The sequence below is a fragment of the Solanum verrucosum genome, unplaced genomic scaffold, assembly GCF_900185275.1.
Source record: "Solanum verrucosum unplaced genomic scaffold, falcon-dt-bn FXZP01000101.1, whole genome shotgun sequence".
NCBI classification, from domain to species: Eukaryota; Viridiplantae; Streptophyta; class Magnoliopsida; order Solanales; family Solanaceae; genus Solanum; species Solanum verrucosum.
Genome location: NW_026020111.1, coordinates 1,692,532 through 1,715,303, shown reverse-complemented (window position 1 = coordinate 1,715,303; position 22,772 = coordinate 1,692,532). Strand labels below are relative to the sequence as shown.

General features: G+C 36.1%; 3 protein-coding genes and 1 pseudogene across 3 annotated transcripts in view; all 4 read right to left on the bottom strand.

Annotated features, from left to right (window-relative positions):
- Positions 1-22,772, bottom strand: part of LOC125825438 (uncharacterized) — a 1,130,247-nt gene that overhangs the window by 751,923 nt on the left and 355,552 nt on the right. The gene's annotated exons all lie outside the window — the stretch shown is intronic.
- LOC125825471 (uncharacterized) lies at positions 1,037-7,364 on the bottom strand (annotated as a pseudogene).
- LOC125825470 (uncharacterized) lies at positions 11,383-12,204 on the bottom strand. Its single transcript, XM_049504802.1, has one exon. The coding sequence runs from the start codon at positions 12,202-12,204 to the stop codon at positions 11,383-11,385; it is 822 nt and encodes a 273-aa protein (XP_049360759.1).
- On the bottom strand, positions 12,340-21,740 carry LOC125825469 (uncharacterized). The gene is made up of 7 exons (XM_049504801.1): positions 21,704-21,740; positions 21,440-21,607; positions 20,669-21,150; positions 20,443-20,580; positions 19,856-20,191; positions 13,430-13,519; positions 12,340-12,573 (listed from the first exon to the last, which is right to left on the bottom strand). The coding sequence occupies exons 1-7, from the start codon at positions 21,738-21,740 to the stop codon at positions 12,340-12,342; spliced, it is 1,485 nt and encodes a 494-aa protein (XP_049360758.1).

The following is a 22,772-nucleotide window of genomic DNA, read 5'->3' as shown; positions in this document are numbered from 1 at the left end:
ACCCTCAAATGACTCACATGTTCTTCCTCATTTCTAAAATAAATAAGGATGTCATCAATAAAGATGATAACGAATAAGTCCAAATACTGCTTGAACACTCTGTTCATCAAATCCATGAAAGTTGCAGGAGAATTTGTTAGTCCAAATGACATAACTACGAATTCATAATGACCATATCAATTTCTGAAGGCTGTCTTCGGAATGCCATTATCTCTGACTCTAAGTTGATGATAACCGGATCTGAGGTCTATCTTTGAGAAATGACTAGCACCCTGAAGTTGGTCAAACAAGTCATCCATCCTAGGGATAGGATACTTATTGTTGATTGTGACCTTGTTCAACTACCTATAGTCAATGCACATTCTGAGAGAACCATCTTTCTTCTTTACAAACAAGACTAATGCACCCCATGGCGGTTTGATGAAGCCCTTATCTAAAAGGTCTATCAACTGCTCTTTCAATTTCTTAAGCTCTGATAGAGCCATTCTATAAGGAGGAATACAAATAGGCTAGGTATTTGGAAGGAGATCAATTCCAAAGTCGATTTCCCTTTCGAGAGGAACTCCAGGAAGATCTTTCAGAAACACTTCTGGAAACTCATTCACTACAGGAAATGACTCAAGAGTTGGGGTTTCAGAGCTTGAATCCTTAACCCAAACTATACGATAGAGATAACCCTTAGAGATCATCTTTTTGGCCTTAAGGTAAGAAATGAATCGATCCATAGGTGCTAAGCTACTACCCTTCTATTCTAAGATTGGTTCGTCTGGAAACTGAAAGTGAACAATCCTAGTTCTCCAATCGACTGAGGCATAACAGGAATGCAACTAATCCGTGCCTAGAATGACATCGAAGTCTACCATTTCTAACTCTACAAGATCTGTTGAGGTGACTTTCTAAGAGACTGTGACAGGGCAATTTATGTACACCCGTCTAGCTATAACTGGATCACCGACTGGAGTAGAGACTGAGAAGGGTTGTGAGAGAGTTTATGGGCTAATACTAAATTTGACCGCTATATAGGGATTGCAAAAGACTAAGTAGCCCCTGGATCTAACAAAGCATAAACATTAAGATCAAAGACACTTAACGTACTAATGACTACATCAGGAGAATCTTCCTCATCTTGGCGAGTCTGAAGAGCATATAACCTATTTTGGCGTTGTCCGCCACCTGTAGTAGATGAGTTGCCCTGCTGAGTCGGGCGACATATTAGTGCTGCTAAAGTTGTAGACTGAGCTCTACCATTATTACATTCTTGACCTTGTCTAGAAAGACAATCTCTCAACCTGTGACCTGACTGACCACACCCAAAACATCCTTCCTTTGCTACAAGGCACTCACCCAGATGGTTCTTACCACACTTAGGACAAGTTGGGTAGGTTTTGGTACCTGAAACACTACCGTGAGTTTTAGAGCCTGATGCTCTACCTTTCTGATCTTGTCTGAACATGGAGGATAGAACACTAGTTAATCGAAAGACTTCTGCTGAAACTGCGAGCGATTTCCACCACCTGATTTCTATTGAGAATAGTCATAGCTGCCTATCCTATCTTTCTTTCTCTCCTTAGCCTGTTCCCTAAGCTTATAACCCTCAACCTACTAAGCATGAATCATGAGCCTAGAGATGTTCATATCTCCCAACAACATAGAATTTCTGCACTCTGTTTTCACCAAGTCGAACACTCTATATAGAAGTATTCATCTGAGCCCTAGAATCAGCAACCATGTGAGGAGCATATCTTGAGAGTTGGGTGAACTTTAGTCCATACTCTTTGACAGTCATAGACCCCTGCCTCAAATTCATGAACTCATGAGCATTTGCCTCTCTAAACTCTCTTGGGAAAAACATGTCCAGAAAGGTCTCACTAAAGCAATCCCAAGTGATAGGAGTTACATCTGTACCTCTGTTGTCCTTCCACTGAGTATATCAGATATAAGCTACATCCTTAAGTTGATACGATGCTAACTCAACTCGATCATTCCCAGTTATTTGCATCACTTTAAATATCTTCTTGACCTCATCAATGAAGTTTTGCAGATCTTCTCTAACTTGCGATCCTAAGAACTCTGGCCTATTCATCCTAACAAAATCTCGAACTCTATATATAATTGACCTAATATTAGAATTTGCCTAAATTGGAGCCCCGTTGATTGTTCTGGTTGGCCACACTCTAAGCCAATATCTGAATAGCTTTCCTGAATGCTGCATTTGAAACTTCCTGTTTTGGAAGTTGAGGAGCTACGTTTGCGTTCCTGGCATTCGCATTACTGGCGTTAGCTCTACGAAGAGGCATGATCTGAAATGTAGAATGTCGAATTAGAATGGAATTAGATTACACCTTACGCACAATAAGAGTAACAAGAAAATTAATTTATTTTCTAAAACACTCTATAGCCTCCCTCTATAAGATGTGGTGCGCACTACACACCCATGAAAATGACTCTACTTAGTGCGGCTTTTAAGACATCCTAGGACACTTAAACCTAGGGCTCTAATACCAAGTTTTTCACACCCTGAGGCTACCCCCGAGACGTGGACACTAGACCTAGGATCACGAGTAACCCTAGGCTAACCCTGCTATCATAATCATAAGTATACTAAAGACAAACTGAATAATAAAATTGTGTGGAAGCTAATTCATAAGAGAAACTGAAAATGATGGGGAATACCCATAACTGTCTGAATATATGAAAGCTGAGAGTTTTAATACAAAAGAGAAATCAAACTCTAAAACTAAAGCTGAAACTAACTATGTTTGAAATAAGCTTCTAAACTGACTAGAAATGTTAGGACATGCCCCAACTAGATCTAGAAAAACTGAAACTAAGGCTAAAAGCGATAAAGATAAACATTTCACTAGTCCTCGAAGAATGAGGACTCTCCACTGATGCTGCTAAACTGAAGATTGGGAACCAATCTATGTGTGATCTAACTACTGGGGACCTGAGCCTACATCACGAGAAAATGTAGCGCAGAGTATCCGTCAGTACTTGAAAGGTACTGAGCATGAGGGATAAAATAAAGCTAAAATAAACATATAACTGAACAAACAATAAAGCAAGAGCATAATCGGAACATGATATAGATACTGAATACAGAGCTATCTAAATGTAATGACCAATTTATAACATATTGAAACTGACTACTGACTATACTGAAATGTGGTCAATTCAATGGAGTGTGACTGAACTGTACGAGCTACTAATAACCCATAATAAAACCACATAAGCTAAATGTGGAGTCTGATGTATACGTCTCAACGAGAGGACCTAATATACTCGGCGAAAGGTATAAAGGCATGCTAGCGTGATCACAAAATGATGCCCACAGAGGGGACCTACACCCTACGTGGCTCATAGTTATGGGAATATTCAAGTACGCTGAACCCTAGTCCAACTCGGCATTATGCTACTCTTAATAGATTAACTGATTAACATATTATGACTAAATTACAGTAATATACTGGATATCTCAAAACTAACATGCAAACTAATAATGCACAGTAATAACTGATAATGACATATTTAAAAACTAAGCCATGCATATCTGAAATAACTGAAATATCTAGCCTAGCATGTGTATTTTAAGAACTAAAGGACTACATAACTAGGGTTCTGAAATTCATGCAAGAAACCAAGTAATAACATTATATTCTGATTTGGAACATTTAGATAACTAATTCGTGATAATCTGCTGAAGTTCTAGAAACCCTAGGTCTAGTCATCATAAGGGAATCAAGAAGCTGACTGAAATCTAATGACCTAATGAGCGAAAGGAGCCCACTAGTGAAATCCCACATACCTAGTGACAAATTCAATGGAGAAATCTTTCGATTAGGGGCTGGAACTGATGGAATCTTGTTGCGTTCTTGAAGTAAGGTTCTTGGCCTCATTTCTCCTCTTACGCTCTAATTTCTCTAAGTTTTGATTAATGATTTGACTTAGGTAAGTTCTAGTTATGTTTCTAGGCTTAAACTGACTAAAACCTCATAATTTAGGGTCTAAACGACATAGCTTAGGGGTCCAATGAAATAGGAAAAGACCAAAAGACCCCAGACTTAATTGTTGTCGGAGTGATTGACGGATGGGACTGACGGACCGTCGATTGACTGACGGTCCGTGCTGGTCGACCATTGTTCCCGACTGAAGGTTAAAAACTGGGGTGTTGATCCACGGACACGACCATGGTCCGTGACCTGACCTACGGATTGTACGTTCGGCCGTGGGTCAACACTGGGGAAGTTTCAGGTGTGAACCATGGACCACCAGCACAGGTCCTGGGTCACCCTACGGTCCGTGGGTGGAGACCGTAAGTCGCACCTTCAACTTCTAGAAATATTTTTTGAGGTTCCTTTTTGGATACGGGGTGTTACACTCAATCCTACATGATACCGACATTTTTATTAATGGACGTCATGTGGCATGTAACCTCAACGACACAACTGCGCTTTAACCATCCCCTTCACTTTATCTTTAGGCATTTCCTTTTTGTCCACCACCATTACCATTTTTAGCAATATAGTGCCTACCAGTTTAATTTAATTATCTAACATGAATATCAAATTTTTTTATACTTACAAATTTGAGCTCTGTTTGATGTTGATATTTTAAAAAATTATTATTATTATCATTTATTTATTTATTTTGTTTGATTCAATTTCACCTTTGTAAATAACTCATATTTCTCTTCTCTTGAAAATGAGCAGTCTAATGCTTAGTGCATTTTTGTGTGTCTTCCATGCACGTTTAATATTATAAAATACAAAGTAACACTGTACTTAATACATATTTGCACTACACCACGAACATTTAATATATTAAAAGAGATCAAATAATTTCTGTCCGATCAAAAGGAAAGATCTTCAATTTATAGATATCTAAAGTTTTAAACCAATTATTTTTTAATGTCACACTTTAGACATGTGTAGGTTTACTTAAACAACATGATATATAGCTCATTCAAATAATGAAAAAACTTTAATGGAAAAACAAAAATGCAATTGATATAATGTTCTACTTTTACCGTCGTAATTATGCTATTCTCTTGCTCCAATAGCAACCTAAACAAGCACATTCCATGGAGTACGTGCTACCTCCCATCAACATAGGGTAACTTTGCAACCAAGGATTAGGCAGATCAAAAACAATCATCTAGCGCTTTTTCTTCCGGCTGAGATTTAGAACTTGCAATGTACCAGATTTAGCTGTAATGATCAAGAAAACAGCTTCATGAAACCCATTGTCCAAAATGTGAAGCATTAAAAGAATCCTATATGACATTAGAAATAGAGTAGGGTATGAACTGCCACAAGATTCGTTAATGATAGCAAATTGAGCACTGAAGCAAGATTCTAGAAATACGAAATACCAAACATATAGACATCATCATTAGAAAAAATGGTTGCACTTCAATAAATAACGGTAATATCTAGATATATCAGCCTAACAGAAAGGAAGAACAAAATAACACGTATTTTTAGCTTCATTAACTTTATGTTTTAATGATGACACTAATCCTAAATAATTTGTACAGGAAAAAAAAAGACATCCAAAATCTTTGAAAATAAAGCACAAATCTAAACACAGAAGGAAGTCATACACTACCAGAATTAAGGAAGATTGATAAATGATTGTACCAGAATCGAGGAGATTGACTAGCATAAAAATGAAATCAAGACGAGTCAGCAACCTACTAGAAGGAAAGTACACCCTATCAGAATCAAGGAAGATTGATTTGCATCAAGGAAATGTAATCTTCCATGTGAAGGAGTTCACATTAGACTATCTATCTAATCAGAAACATTCAATCTCTAAAGAAACCAAGGGGACTGGAATAGGAACCACATCGGTGATTTGAACAAGTATAAGAATCTTTGTATCAACTGTGTCTTTTATCTCTTTACGCCTTATATAATATGTTTTTTTATCTAATCGTCTAAACAGTAGGGTAGTTAACTTGAAAAATCAACAAATGTATATATTTGTGTCCTGAAATAAATAATACTTATAGCAAGAGAACCACATTTGCACATACTGAAATGTCTTTCTTAGATCTAGATATTCAAGTCAAAGTAACAAATCAACACAAACAAGATAATGAGAAGGCAAAGAAGTTACCAGTGCTATCCACACAACTTTCCTTTTTGAATGCATCTTGAATGCAGACTCCTTTCGTAATGTGTTATTATTATCAAATTGGTCATTCTGGTAACTGTAAACCTCAAATTAAAAAAATATAGCATCATAAGGAAAAAAGTATAATTAATCAATCAGCTATACCTTTGCCTTGATTGATTCAATACAATGCAACAACTATTTTCCACTTCTTTTTTTGAGCCACACAAAATACAAATGCCAACATTCAAAATCTTTTCGATGTCAGCAGGAGAAGCAACATATGTGCTGATGTTTGAGAGCTTCAGAGCATGTGGAACCAAATCCTTCCTTGAATCACAACATTGAAATAATTATTGTGCATCCAAATTGATGTTCCTCCGACTGTCCCAGACGTGTAAGCTCGTAGAGAACAGTCTAGATAGGAAACATGTCTACATATGTAGCCATTTACTGTTGCTTTACATCGAATGTAACTGTACCCATCATAGTCCGAACTGATAGTTTTGCAGCAAAGGATACAACAACAATCTCGAAAAAAAACCAGGCTCACTACAATAGATACGACAAAGCAATGCCAAAAAAGGATTTTCTGCAGTTAAAGTGCTACAGATTCTGTTACCAGCCATACAAGTAATGACTCTTATAGAAGAATCAGACAGTAAAGATTGCAATTTTGTCCTTGAAGATGTTGTCCTCTTTTTCATATCTGAATCAAAATCAATATCTAATTAAAAAGAAAACAAATTTGGCATCAGGTCAATAAAAAGATGTGGTAAGTGTTTTTTTTAATTGATGCAAACAATCAAATAAATATCTACATGCTATATACCTAAGATCCCTATCGACGCTAACAATTTGCACTTGGCGATTGCTTCGAAGGAATCATCCAACTAAATGAGGCAAAAAATTGGTTTATATCCATGCCAGGATACTCAGACTGGAGATACTTTTTAACTGAAATCTTACTTCGTAAAGCATTTTTCTTTCCACCTTTTGGAGCTTTAAAATGCTTCAAAAGATATAGATATCTATCTTTAAAGGTGCCTGAACTTGTAACTCTTTTCCGCTCGCCAGCGCTACTTATCACCAGCATTTGGCCAATCTACAGGAACATATGGTAAGCCTTCGCCAGAGTCATACTCATAAACTGGATAAAGTTGAAGCCCAGTTTCATTGATTCTAGAAGCACTCCCATTATATACAACATGTAAACGACTCTCCCCAACCTCCTTCTTCGAAGACATTTAGCTGGAAATCTCTAACTCTGTTGATACCAATGGAAGTCTGAAACCATAGAAAAATAAAGAAATGTCAGAATTCCACAATAGAAAGCAAACCATTTTTGGCTATAAAATATTAGAGAAAAAACCAATCAAAGGAGAAAAGCCAAAAGTTGGGCATATTCTCCAGGAAAACAAGATAGCTAATTTTCAACCCGAAGAAGTTATGCTTCAGATGAAGATAAATGTTAGACCTTTCAGCATGAGCTACAAAAATACTCTCCTCCCAAGGAAACATCAAAGCTGATCAGCAGAATGTTTGTGTATAATGCAGCATGCTTATCATAAATACCTAAAGTTCAAAGCCACCTTTGGTATGAAATTATTACTAAGATACTTAGAACAATAATTTTGAAGAACTTGGTCAGAAACAACAAAATTTAAAGAATATTTTCAAAACCCAGGCTCACTGCAACAAATATCACAAAACATGGCCGGAAAAGGATTTTTTGTTGTTAAACTGCTACAGATTATGTTACCAACCTTACAAGTAATAGCTCTAATACGGGAATCGGATTGTACATACTGCATTTCTGTCCCTGAAGATGTAGTCCTCTCTTTCATATCCGAGTCAAAATCAATATCTAAATAAAAAGAAAACAAAGTTGGCATCAGGTCAATAAAAAGATATGGTAAGCATTTTTTTAATTGATGCAAACAACCGAATAAATATCTACATGCCATATACCAAAGAACCATGTCGAAGCTAACCTTTTGAGCTTGGGCGATTACATGGCACCACTATTCCCAGCACCGGTGGATATCATGAAGACTTAGGGGTCCGACACTGAATTCGGCACAACACTCACTACCGTGGAGTGCCATAGACGGATGAGTTGATCATGGCTAGGATGTATGGGCTGGAGATGTTGTGCCACCAAAATGGCTGATGGGCGTAGAATGATGTGCAACTGGGGGACGTCAAGAAAAAATACCCATTGAATTCCCATGTGAAGGCCTTACTTGGCATCGGTCCATCATTTCCTGAGCCCGTGGATGATCACATCCTCACCGATGAGGAGAGACATGCGCACTACCTCAGATGTGGAGTCTGATTCTAATGAGGAAGTGGACCCTTCTCAGGCCAGTGATGAGGCCGACATGGAGAGATGTTATGGAGGACTGATCAGGGAGTGTTTTACCTTACCTTTGTACTGAATTTTGTGATTTTGTGAAGCACTGGGATAGTGCTACTGTTTAAGTGTAAGGTGAGGGTAAAAATTATATCTGGTATGTATATATTAATAAACACTAGTAGTGTCTTTGTTTGTCGTTTATTGTTTTCATTTTGGGTTCCTTGGAGGTTGTTTTCGGTTCTTTGGCCAAGGAAAGTCCCTTTGAACCGTATAAAATACAAAAAGATTTTATCTTTTTAAGAATGAGTCAATTATCGTACTTAGGTCGCATTGCCCAATGATAGATGGATGACGACCATCTTAAGGGCAATTTCGTCATTGAGTCTTAGGTTGGTATGTGCTGAAGCTTAAAATTTCGAAAGTAGACTGTATGAATGCATTTGATTTCTTGTATTTGTCTTTAATGATTGCAACTTAAGCTTAAATAAAACCTTGTGCATGAGCTGATTATGTTGATGTGATTGATATATCTTGAGTAGAACTTATGCCATGAGTGGTGAGGTATTGTCGTATCCATGTAATGCATCTGAGTCTAGAACATGCCCGGCATGTTATTAAAGCGAAATGAAAGTACTGAACTTCTTTAAGAAAAGATAATAGACTTTCTTTGCCTTTTCATATGAATGTAGCCTTTTCAAAAATAATATCCATAGTATAGCCCCCTTGAGCTTGTTTGCCTTGATTTTGTTCTAACCTACGTAATTGAGCCGAATTCCTTTTATTGATACCGTCAGTTTTGATCCCAAAGTAATCCCTAATGCACTATGTTAAGATGAAAATAGGGAAAACAATGGTGAGACTAAATAGGGTGGAAATGTTTGGTTTTGTGGAAAAGAAAGAAAAGAGGTAGAAAAATAATGCCCCATAAGTTCCTAATCTATGATTGGCTCTGGTCCCTTGGTCATTGTGCACTTCAACTAAGGTTAAAAGCCTAAGTTGAGGGTCTCTAACTCGGAAAATACCTTAATAATGGCCCTAGTCCTTACAGGGACAATGTGCACCTTAACTCGAGAGAAATCTCTAAGTTGAGGGTGGCTATCGTTAAGTGTAAAAATAATATATATATATATATATACTAGATTCACCGCACGTGGTTGCTTCGTCTTAAGATTGTTACATGCATGATAATATTTTGGTACTCAATCTGGTCCATTTTTTTGTGTGTTTTGCCACTTTTTTGCAAGTCGTTATTATGTGGCCTTGTAGTTCTTTCCACCGGTCGTTTGTTTTGGTATATTTTTTAATAATTTTCATTTTTTGTATTTCTGTTAACCTGTAATACGCATAATAGTTGCATAAATAAATTAGACTCTGGTGTAATTAGCGTTTTCTGTCCATTGAACCTTAAGGCCAAAAAATTCCCACTCAAGCAGTCGTTTTTGGTTTAAGTATTGCAGTAGATGCTGTGACCGCCCTTTTTTTTACCACAGGTTGAATATGTGGTGAAACATCTCATAGATGGTTGTACGATGTGTATTTCCATTTTAGAAATGGGTAACATACCTGCTTAGTTTTGATGTGTACTACTTGGGTGAAGTTATATTCAATCTGAGAAGTGCAGTGTTGATCTTGTTATTTACTTTAATTTGTGATTCCTAATTTTGAAACACTAGTTGACTGTGTATTATACTTATGGTAGTTTTATGTCTAGTCTTTAATCCCTGTACCGTAAGTCATATCTTGTTAATCTACATTTTAGTTGTTCATCCTATGGCTTTGTAAGTCATTATTCATTACAGCCTACTTACTGACCAAACACACATCTGTACTATTTGTGTTATGGAGATTTTAGTCGGGCGCCATCCTCATAATTTGATTGTACGTTATTTATTGTTAAGTAATTGTGCTTGACTTAACAATCTGCCGTATTAGTTATGTTCCATCATGACCCCTTTACAATAAGGTTAAATCATTATGTACTGTGTATTTACATAATTGAATAAATAGACAAGTAATGTCTTATTTGGTAGTTGCCTGATGTTGTTCATATTCTCTCCTCTTCCACCATACTTACGAATTCATCCACCCATCCTTCATTAGCTTCATGTTGTGTGGTGTTTATCCTTGTTTGATTTATTTGAATGTTGGTATTAATCAAATATCTCCTAAAACTTCCTTGTAGACAATATTTCTTGTGTATGCCCCTATGTGTCGCTCTGGTTGTTCAGTCATTACCAATATTTTAGTTGTCTCCATAGATATTACTCTCGATAGTGCCACATACAATTGACCATGTGAGAATACATGTTGTGGTAGGTACAATCCAACATTTGGTATTGTTTGACCTTGTGCCTTATTTATTGTCATTGCAAAACATAAACGTATTGGAAATTGTTTCTGAATAAATTTGAAAGGATAGCCTTCATTCTCGGGTGGTGATAGTTGTATTCTCGGAATAAACACTTGTTTTGTGGCATATTGACCTGTTGTTATTTCTGCATGTATGACATTCTTGTCAAAACCTCTACAAATCAGTCTTGTCCCATTGCACAACCCATTTGAGGGGTCTAGATTTCTCAGCATCATTATGGGTGCATTTTCTTTTAGAACCAACCTAATGCATACAACTTAATCATTTATCAGTTGTATTGTATTTGTAATAGTGCAAATTTTGTTTATTTCATTTGTGTTATGAGCTAACATAATAACAACAGTTATGTATAAGTTTTGATGTATTTGATAATGTACCTATGTGGTGGTAGTCCATTTGGTGTTAAGGTGTTGAGGTATTCTTCTTGATAGTAGTTGTTGGTATCATCTTCCGCTGCGTCAAAGCTGATGTATGTTTTTGTTTCTCCTGGGAATTTTCCAATCATCAATTCATTTAGGTTATCTACAAATTCATTTCAACTTGCTAAGATGGCCCGTTCTGTTATGTACTCAGCAGATCTGTAATTTTGTTCAATGGCTGGGAAAATTTCCCTGACCAATGATTCTTCAGGATTACCATCCTGACTTTGTTGGACAATCATTTGTTGCGGCAGCGCTATCAAGTTTTCTTTTATTGTGGTTTCTTCTCCGTTTCCAATACGCAGCAACAACTCACTGAAAGTTGTATCGGTTCTTGCTCGCATATTTGTCGAAAGTTGTATCTTTTCCATTAAAGGCCACAAATACGACCTTACTAAACTTGCATCTACCGTCTCTACTCGTGCAGATTTTGGTACAACAGGCAGTACTTGTCGAAAGTCGCCTCCAAACACCATGATTTTTCCTCCAAACGGTGCATTTTTATCCATTATATCGCGAAAGCTTCTATCTACTGTTTCAATTGTGTGGCGCTTCGCCATGGGTGCTTCGTCCCATATTATTAATTTGGCCTGTCTAATTAGTTTTGCTCCGCCGCCTTGTTTTGACATATGTGTCATAGTTGCCTCATTTGCTTGTAGGGGTATTCCAAATCTTGAGTGTGTTGTGCGCCCTCCCGGCAATAGTGTTGCTGCCACACCACTGGTTGCACAAGCTAATGCTACTGTGCCTTTTGATCTCACGTTGGCCAGTAATGCCCGATATAGGAATGTTTTCCCGGTTCCCCCAGGACCATCTACAAAGAATAAACCTTCTGTTTCTGAATTGACCCTCTGTATAATGGTATTGAAAGCTTGTTTTTGTTGATGATTCAATTTGGATTCGGCAGCTGCATCCTCAACTGGCACCTTGACATTCATTTATTCTATTATTTCTCTACATTCATGTGTGTTTTGTTGAAGTAATTGTTGTTGTATTTGTGGTATGTCATATTTGTCAACACTTTGTCCCATACTCTCCAAATAATAATTTATACTTTTCAACGTACATTGGAGTTATGCTTCGGTTGTGGTGCAATGGCTCCTTTGAAAGTCTTCAGACATATCACCGTAATATGTGTAACAAAGACTTCTCACATCCGTAGGGTTGCAATGAACTAAGATTGTTGCAAACAAACTTCGAAGTGCTGTTGGCATCTTGAAGGTGACAGCCTCGCGTAAACATTCAGAAATGCTATTATCCGATTCGAATAACCCTCTTTCTTTGGCTGCCACTTTAAATGTTTCACACTGCCTTCCATTAACAGTTAATAAGTTTTCAAATGAAGTGGCTCCTCGTACGTGATTCAATAATAGTCTTTCGTAATACCTTTCTCCACTACAAGAAAAAGCTTTATTTAAGACCAATATTTATGGACGAGTTAATAATCCCGTCTCTAAAAGTAGATGTATTGGGACGAGATTTATTTCGGTCTTTAATTTTGTATGTTTTTAAGAAGGTACTAAATCTGGTCTCTGGAAAAAGTAGTAACTGGTCCCAGATCAAAATTTAGGGGTCTTGAGAATATATATTGAAAGGCAGGAACTGAAATGTAAATAAAAAAACATCTCTTTTCACCAAAATTAGGCGCCTAAAAGATCAGTACTACTGATCGATCAAAGTTCTAAAACTAAAAGAAAAAAATGTCATCGTGAAATCAGAAAACCCTAGCAACGATCTTCCCTCACAACGGTCTCAGGAAACGTACTGGTCTGCCTAGCAGGAAACGCAACCCAGGTCTTTGTGTTTTCTCAAAACAGAGAAAGCAGAGGTCTGCGTAGCAGTGATCTCCACTCAATCTCTATATTCTATTCACTCGAATCTAAGGTATTCCTCTACTTCTACGAGTTGATTTGATTTCTTCTGTAAAGTCAATTTGTTGTTTGTATTTTTCGAGTTATATCTCTTCTTTTTTGAACTCTTGTTCTGTTAGACTAGCTGCTGATCATTTTCTTAAAGAAGATTATGTTTTGTAGTGTGATATGATCCCAAAAATGAAGTGGATCAGTCCTTTAAGAATTAAGTTATAGTTTCGTTGGGTCTGAAGCTAATGAAGTATAAATAGCTAATATCGAGAAGTTGAAAAATACTTCATGAAAAACTAACCACAAAGTCTTTTGATTCTTCTAGACCAACCATACTTAGGAAGGGCTTTGCAAGATTTTCCTCTCCAATTTCTACAAATATGAAAATTCTCTGCAATCGAAAGACATATGTCAATTACACAAATCCAAAAAGGAAGACAAAATCTGGTTCACTAGATTCAGACAAGTGAGAAACCTCTGATTTGAACTTTCTTGCAATGTCTTAAGTCATCACGCTCAGCATTATCAACACCAATATGGCATTGAAACATAGGTAAAAATCCAACAGTTGACACACATTAGTACATGATTGCAGTCTGCTTAAAAAATGCAAGAACTAGGTATACATTGTACAGTGTGTTGGCTGGAGAGATGAGAATTTCCTCATAAAAGTGTTTGTTACAAACTCTATATCCAACAGTAAAAGCTAAGTCCAATCTGGTCAAACAACTATAGATGCTCAAAATTGTAGCGAACTTTGTTAGTAGTCTCCTCTTCTTATTGTACGTGTTTTAATATATATTTGTGAAGGTAAAATGTCCACAAATATCAAAGGCTGACATGGTTTCAACTCTGCTTAAAATATGCAAGAACTAAATATACATTGGACAGTGTGTTTGCTGGAGAGATGAGAATTTCCTCATAAAAGTGTTTGTTACAAACTCTATATCCAACAACAAAATCTAAGTCAAGTCTGGTCAAACAACTATAGATGCTCAGAATTGTACCGACCTTTGTTAGTAGTTTCCTCTTCTTATTGTAGGTGTTTTATATATATGTGAAGGTAAAATGTCCACAAATATCAAAGGCTGACATGGTTTCAATAATACAGGAGAAAAACCTTTGTTTTCTTCACCTTTCTTTCTTAGAGAAATGCAAGTCTTTGTATTATGAAATACTAAGAGGTGCATGAGCATATGAATTACAACTAAATGGAGATGTGAAATATTTTGGGAAACAGATGATGATATAAAGTACAATGAGTTAGGCACAAAAGTTACCTGAAGTTTGTTTGTGTTGGAGTAAACTCTAGCAGCGTTATGTTAGTAAGCACTGTAGTTAAGGGGAACTTGTTATCATCCAAAAACTGCAAGATTCCATCTGTACTGAAGATTCCTTCTATAAACCACATCAATGATATGAATATGTTATTAAGCAATGCAATGCTACTGAAAATGAAGTCTATATTAAAAAATAACTGCAATGTTCCTAGAGATCAGGGAATAAAATAGCCATTTCATCTTTCTAAAATTTTAGTCATCCAATGAATAAGCAGTTTTATATTTAACTTCTCAGCTGCACGCATAGTCAGGAACAACCATCTATTATGAGAGAATAGTAATGCTTGAGAAAGGAGGTGGTGTAAAGTGTAACTCTAGAATCTAAAAATAGGAAACCTACCATGTTCAGTGTATTTCTTTGGCTCACTTTTAACTAGACCAAGGAAAAGACTGGTTGGCTTAAAATCAGGGAAAAGGTGCTTGGCAATTTCTGCATTGTTAGCTATTTTCTATTTGTTCAAGTTTCATGTAAGCCTCCTCTTTTGGAACCTGATTTTTTCTTCTTCTCTATATTTGATTTGGTCGAGTTACACTACTTGTTTGAATTACTTTTATTCTCTGAGATTAGCTGGTCAATTTTTTTGAAGTATATTAAAGTTTGTAGCGTGATAAGATCCCATAAACGAAGGGGATCAGTCGTAGGAGAAACAAATGTTCCTAAAGAAACAAAATAGTGAACTACTCTTAAACAGATGCACTCATAGGTCATGCATTAAAACAATGTTCAGAGAGAAGATATAGGAATTTGTATTCGACTGAAGAAATCTATTCGGAATTACAAGTGAACGATTGTTTACCTTTCAAGACTAACAGAGCACGCCGGAAAGTGTCTGCAGTTATTAAAACTGATCCAAATATATAGCCACACGCAACTAAATCTTAAAAAGATTTCTATCTAACTAAAATAAATTAGTAATTGCAAAAGAACCACTGAATTATTATCTACTGTAAATGAATCCTATTATAGTGTTTTGTGTGTGTCTAAGGAATCGATCATATTTTCTTACAATCAAATTAACTCGAACTCACAAAAGATGTAAGAAGCAAAAGAACTAATACAAATTACCTCGTGTGGGGTTGTACATAGAAGGTAGAAATAGTGATAGTTCCATTTGAGTTTCAAACTTAGCTAACTTGAGATCTTTCAAGAGACTTGAGATCTTTCAAGAGATACATTCTTATAGTTGCACCATATATTCGTCCATTCCTATCAAACTCAATCACCACAAATTTATCAAAAAAGCTATAAAAATAGATTGTAATTAACTTTTAGAAGGTTAAAGATGCAACTGAGTTCTTACAGTTATACTTCATGTGATTCCATATATAGAAGGTAGATACAATGATAGTTCTCTTTGGGTTTGAAACTTTACAAACTCGAGATCTTTCAAGAAGAAACATTCTTATAGTTGTACCACATATTCTTCTATTCTTGTAAAATTCAAGCTCGACAAATTTAGCAAAATGACTATAAATAACAGATTGTAAGTCGTGTGCATCTTAAAATTTACAAAAACATATGTAAATAACATATTGTAAGTTGTAAATAATAGATTGAATTTAATTTTGATAACTTAATGCACTAGTTACAAAATCACAAGTTGTGTGCATTTTATATTTTTTCTTACCGTTTATATTTTCTTATTCTATTTTGATGTGTTCTCCAAGGTTATGGCACCTAGTAAGCAATGGATGCAACTTTCTCTTGATAATCGGGTCGACCAAGCCTATTTAGATGGGGTGAAAAAGTTTTTGGATTATGCTTTTCAGGGATCAAGAGAAGAAGATAAAATACAATGCCCATGTTACAAATGTTGTAATACATAATTAGGAACTCGTGAGATGATTGATGGAGGAGTTGCCCACACTGGTTTTGCTGACCAAGTAAGTAACAATTTACCAAATTCTATTTGCAGATAGTCGTTTAAGCATTTAGTGTATGGCTGAACTCTTAGATGATTGATCGTGTTTAAAGGAATTTCTTCACTTCTAATGTTCTTCACCCATTAATTGTACTTTTTGCAACATAAATTCCATAGTAGTTTAAGAACTGCTATATTCCAACAGTAATGCCTAGAATATTAAGTCCACCTGATGTTTTATGCATACACACTTTATCCCATGCTATCATTGCTTTCTTTGTGACTTCCACTCCACCTGTCCACAGAAAGGTTTTACATGTTTGTTCAATGAGTTTTATCACTTTTGTTGGCAGGACAAAAATCTGTGACCAATACACTCTATGGAGAACAACAGAGTTATTCATATATGAATCCTTATACATATGCTGGGTTACTGCTGATTTTGTTGATAAAACAAAGTTATTTTATACATATGTTCCGAGTTATTTTAATGTTTGTGTCGTTTCTTCTCTAGATAGAAATTGAAAAACTGATTTGCATTCAGTTTTAGCCTTTTAGAAGCGACAACAGTAGTAATAGCTACCACATCTGAAATGCTTCAGTTGTTCCGAGTTATTTTAATGTTTACATCGTTTCTTCTCTTGACAGAAATTGGAAAACTATTTTGCATTAAGTTTTAGCCTTTTAGCAGCTACAACAGTAGTAATAGCTACCACCTTTGAAATGCTTCAGTTGTTCCGAGTTATTTTAATGTTTGCGTCGTTTTTTCTCTAGACAAAATTTGAAAAACTGATACGCATTCAGTTTTAGCCTTTTAGATGTCTTCGAAATTGTTACTTCTTGTGTGCTAGTGCATATAAGTAACAGAGTCATTACACTCAACCATATACAGAATCTCTCAGCCCCTATATACACTCAACCATATGTAAATTCTGCTTTGTCCACTAAGAATAAGATTACAAGATAAAAATGTCAGGAAAGAAGCAGTAACAACATTGTAGCCTCACAGTAACAACATCCTATCCATATACAGAATCTATCGGCCCCTATAAGACTTATCCCTTTTGAATAGACTTTTATCGATGCAAGAAGAACTTTGACATCACTCTCATGGTTATTAATAGAATTTTTTGATATCTGCTGCCGCTGTACATCAAGTTTCCCATCCATATAAAGAATCTCTTCGCCTAAAGTTCAGCAAAACAGAGATTTGAGTTGCACCTTGATCTAGTTTAGAGGATCAAGTAACTCGCTAAATCTGTGTCATTAGAATTGCTTAACATATCATTGCCTTCTTTATCTCTGTTTTTTAATTTTCTAGACATACAATTGCAGGTACACAGTTTGAGATTGTTTGGCTCCTACAAGAATTAACGATGAGAAGAAAACAGTGATAGCTTGTTTGTTTCCCCTGCTACAATAATAACCTGCTGGTTTATATATGAAACAGTGATATATCATGCTTGTTTAGTTACTCTGCAACAACTTGTTTCCCCTAAAACATAATATAATCTTCTTGGTGGAGAATTTCTCCATTTGTGCTAGCTTATGTCACTGAATTTGTGCTTTCGGTATAGATTTGGATTCTTGGTGAATGCATCTCATCAAAGTTTTCGTAATAATTTTTTCTTATGTTCTTGCAGCTTGTTGATATTCTGGATAACCCTTGGTTAATTTTAGAGTTGTTTTGTGAAGAATGAAGCTACAAGTCAAGATGCAAGTTTAGAAGATGCACACGACCATTATTATTTTTCTAGGAAAGTTGTGCAAAACAAGAAATCATAGTCTAGCTCGGGATATTGTTAATTTGCTAAAAAAAATTGTTAATTAAATGTTGAAACTAACACCATGCGATGTTTACCTACTTTTATATTTATATCAGCCTTTTGTATGGACATTTACCGTAGCGATCTTATATTTATTGGTAGAACTTATAATACTTTTGTAAAATGAAGATCCAGAATCATCGGTGGTCAATTAGAGACCAAAGACTTTGCTCGTCTCTAAAAGTTTCATCTAGGATTAGAAAACTTCTTGTCCCTAAAGGTTCATCTAGGATGAGGTGTTGCTTGTCTCGAAAAACAATCTAGGACGACGTGGTTGCTCTTCAAGAAAGAGTAATCTAGGACGAGGTAGCTGCTCGTCCCTAAAGAGTAATCTAGGACGAGTTAGTTGCTAGTCTCTAAAGGGTTTAATGACCAGAAAATGACTAGTTTTTAAGGAAGAAAATATCTATTTGGGACGAGATATGTAGTCTCTAAACATACTTTGGTGACCAGCTTTGATTCCGTCATTAAACACATTTAGCGACCAGTTAAAAGAGCCCGTCCCAATTAACCTTTAGCGAAGAAGCATTTTAGGACGGGTGGCGACCAGCCTTTTCCCGTCTCTAGGATTTGCTGTGGTATTGAGTAGATTCATTTAGTATCTTCATTGTGTGTGATTAATTAATATGTACAGTAAGTGTAATTGTCTTACCAATATTTATGTGTCCAATGACTGTGCGTGATTTTCTCTTTGTCCATATTTTGGATTGTGTGTTCCATAAATAATGTTCCGGGAACTCTCTGTAAATATAATTGCGAGCCTCCGTGTCTATAGAGCACATCCTAAAATACTCCGTAAGCATAGTTTTTTGTACAAAGTCTGATTGCAGAATACTTTGTAGATTTTGCTTCTTCCAATAGCACACTACATATGGTTTAGTCATTATAACATAAACTGATGTTCTATGTAGGGTAGAAACTACTTTTGTAAATCGCATTTTTAATAAAATTGTTAAATACCTGCTTGTTTGCCCGGAATATGTAATTGTAGATTCATAAGTGCCGGTTGCATTTCAGTTAGATTAAACTCATATATTCTCCACATTGCTTCTGGTGGTGAGACCCATCGTGCATCTTGGAAGCTTCTGATTTCATCAATGAATTATTCCCCATCGTCAGATTCTATATATACGGCACATTTATCGTGGCCTTTATATATATATTTGTAAAGATATTTTATTGCTTTAACTCCTGAGCAGACTTCAACATTAATGTGGCAATTATATCTCATCAATAAATAGGGATTATAAGGTACAACCCATTGGTTATTCATCTTCATTCCACGGACCTCACTTGTTCTCCCATCATTTCTTCTTTTGTAAATTGGATAACTATCCTTTCCTTGTATTGTTTTGTTAGTGAATGTTCTTGGGTAGTGGAATTTACATTGTCCATCTTTCATACACAGGCTCGACTTACGTTTATCCCCGCAAGGTCCATGTATCATATGTTTGATAACTAATGCGCTCAATTCTGGATGTGTGTCTTTATTAGGGATTTCTGCACTAATGTATTTATCATACTCATCTAGTGATCGTATTTTGTTTCCTTCTTTAAATATTAGAAGTAGGTGTATATGTGGTAAGCCTCTCTTCTGGAATTCTACAACAAAGACATGTGTTGCGATGGGTCCGAATATTTCTTGTTTTAAAATTTGATCTTTCAAGTCTTGCAATTTTGCTCGAAATACTCTGGTTACCAAATCGGGTCTATCTTGAGGGCGTTGTCCTAGACGCAATTGTTCCTGAATCTCAACCCAATCTGGGTTACATGTCATGGTGATGAAAACATCTGGTCGTCCAAACTCCTGAACCAAAGCCATTGCATCCATATATCGGCGGCGCATATCCCTAGGCCCTCCAATGAATGATCCTGATAGAAATACCCTTTGTCCTACCTTGTCTCCTCTATACTCACCGGCACTGACACTGTCAACAATACCTTCGAGTATCTCCCTTCGATAATTTGATTGCTCGAATCTATAATATTCTAGTCTGGTTGTTTCTATCTTAATGTATATGTCCACCACAAATTGCTGCAACAATCTCCCACACAGTAATAGTATTGATTTATCACCCGTTCGTACTTGTAGTCTATAACAATAGTACTCCCTACATGAAATACAGCCTTTTGTTTCACATTGTACAACTACATGAATTGTTACGAAATAGACTTAGATAGCTTATCCATATAAGGTTAGTAGTAGCAGTATATTTTAAGTTAAAAGGTGTAATATGATAGTCCAATGATAGTATATTATTGTCGGATATATTGAAAGGTGCTTACCTTGTGCTTCATTGGCCAACAACCCCACAACAGTTGTGGATGATAATCTTGCCGATTTGATACTTGTATTTGTAGGTGTTTGGCTGTTGTTGATCTGTTTGCGACATTTTTGTATTCCTTGGTGCCAACCTGCTTCTCCTTTAGGTAAAATTAACGGATATTGAAGCGGATCATAACAACCATAATAATGTTTTACTCGATGTTTATTTCCTGAATGTTCATGTACTGCAATATCTCTTTCAAATGGTGTATTTGGATTGTTTCCGTCTACCCAAATTGCTGCGACCTGATCCACCGACGGTTTGTTATATACCCTTTGATCTAATGAAGCATTTGCAGCTATGCGTACTTGCAGATTTTGTATGTTTGTATGTTCTTTAAGCCGTGAGAAGAATTCTGCATATGGATTCCCCTCCATTATATTTCTTAATTTGGTCATGACTTCCTCTGATAAATTTGCATCTTGTAGTACCGTCATTCTATTGGCTAATTCATGGTCAGTATCATAGAAGTATAGTTGAAAGTATCGTGGTCTGTCATTGTTTGGAATTAACGATGGTAGATCATGATATATCTGACCTTCTGCCTTGAAACTGTAAACTCCTTTCCTAGAAGATGCCAATTCTTTGTCGAGCTTAACTCCAAATGATGTAAAAGCAAATATGCTATTATACGCACGTATATTTTTCCTGAATAATTTTGCGTCATCTGAATCCACCACAAATAATTCATAAAAGTCATCTGCCACTTCATTGGGTGCTAAATTGATACATCCACTTGCGCAACAGAATGTTGGTGGCTCATAATCAAACCTCAAAGCATGGCAATATGTGCAATCCTGGTTTTTTTTTCAATCTATGAGTTGATGGTTGTCTGAAGTTTCCATTAGTAAGCCCTATAGCACAAACCATAATAATATATAGTTAGAGAATGTTATTTTATGTTGACAACCATTTTTTGGAATAACTTTTGGTGTAGAATTTTTGATCAAATATACCGCCGTCAACATTATCCTCAGCTATAGCTAGACGTTTCACTTTTTTTTGCTGCTTCTTCACTCGGGGTTCATGAACATGGGCATCTTCAATTTGATCATTCGAGGGCAGTACTCTTTCCACTGTTTGCAGCGGCTTGTCTACATCCATCAGTATATTATGTTTCACCCCTGGTGCAAATAGGATGTGATGATGTTATAATTTTCAATCTTTAGTCGGCCTGATAGGTGAAATTTGTCATTAAAATGACATTTTGCTAAGCATACCTGTTGTTCTGAGCGGCTTTTTCAAGTGATCTTCCATGGTTTATTGAACTGTCCTGAAGGTAATGGTCTCCTGTTTGGAAGTACTGTTATTTATGTATAGGTCGTCAAGTTGTCCTAATATATACGTAACATGAAAGTATGTATCTAAGACGATAGGTTTAGTATCATTTGATTAGCAAATTGATTAATTCCTGTATGAAATAACAGAAAGCATATTCCGTTTTACAGATGGGAATATATGTTTTATCACCACCATACGGTAGACCAAAAAATGTTTGATGGAGCCATTGTTTTAGTACCATCCTGGATGAAGGGGCTGCCCTGTGTGTATATTTGTATTTTGGAATAAATGAATAAAGTCGAGGCCATTATTGTGTGTATTTTACAGAGCATGCTAATTTGTACCTTGGCGAATATGTGCAGGGAATTGAAGGGAACTTACAGTGTTTATTACACGATGAGTGATGTTGCTGTGTTATTTTGAACTCGCGCAGGTGGTCTTTAATGTGAAAACAGAACAAAGAGCGTGCAAATTGAATCGATAGACGTTGCGACTATATGAAAGTATGACCGGTTCCCAATGTGTTGGTATTGCGTATCGACTAAACAATGGTATGTGATGAGTACAATATTCGAAAAGATACTGGTAAACTTGATGAAGGTGTAAACTTTTCTGATTAATTTCACTGTGATGCTGGAGTACATTTGTGTTTTTAAGATGGGTTTGTTGAAGCAGTTGAACTGATTGAAGAGGCAACTTTTGCAGCGATTTGCAATTAAAAACCAGAAAGTTGTGATTTTCCAGAATGTTGTGATGTTGCAGAGAAGGCGTGACTGTTGACTGATGTGTCGCTGCTCGTGATGTGTCGTATTATTTTGTGGGTTTTTTTTTTGGGTTTTAAAATTGTAGTGGTTATGTTTTGTAGGATTCTATAGTTTCAGGCAATGGGTGTTTGCTGTAAACATGGAATGTGGTGTAATGAAATATTTTTAATTGTTAACAGTATTTAATTGTTATTGTTTCATAGGATTTTGAATGGCTGATAATATGTATTTAGTTTATGCCACT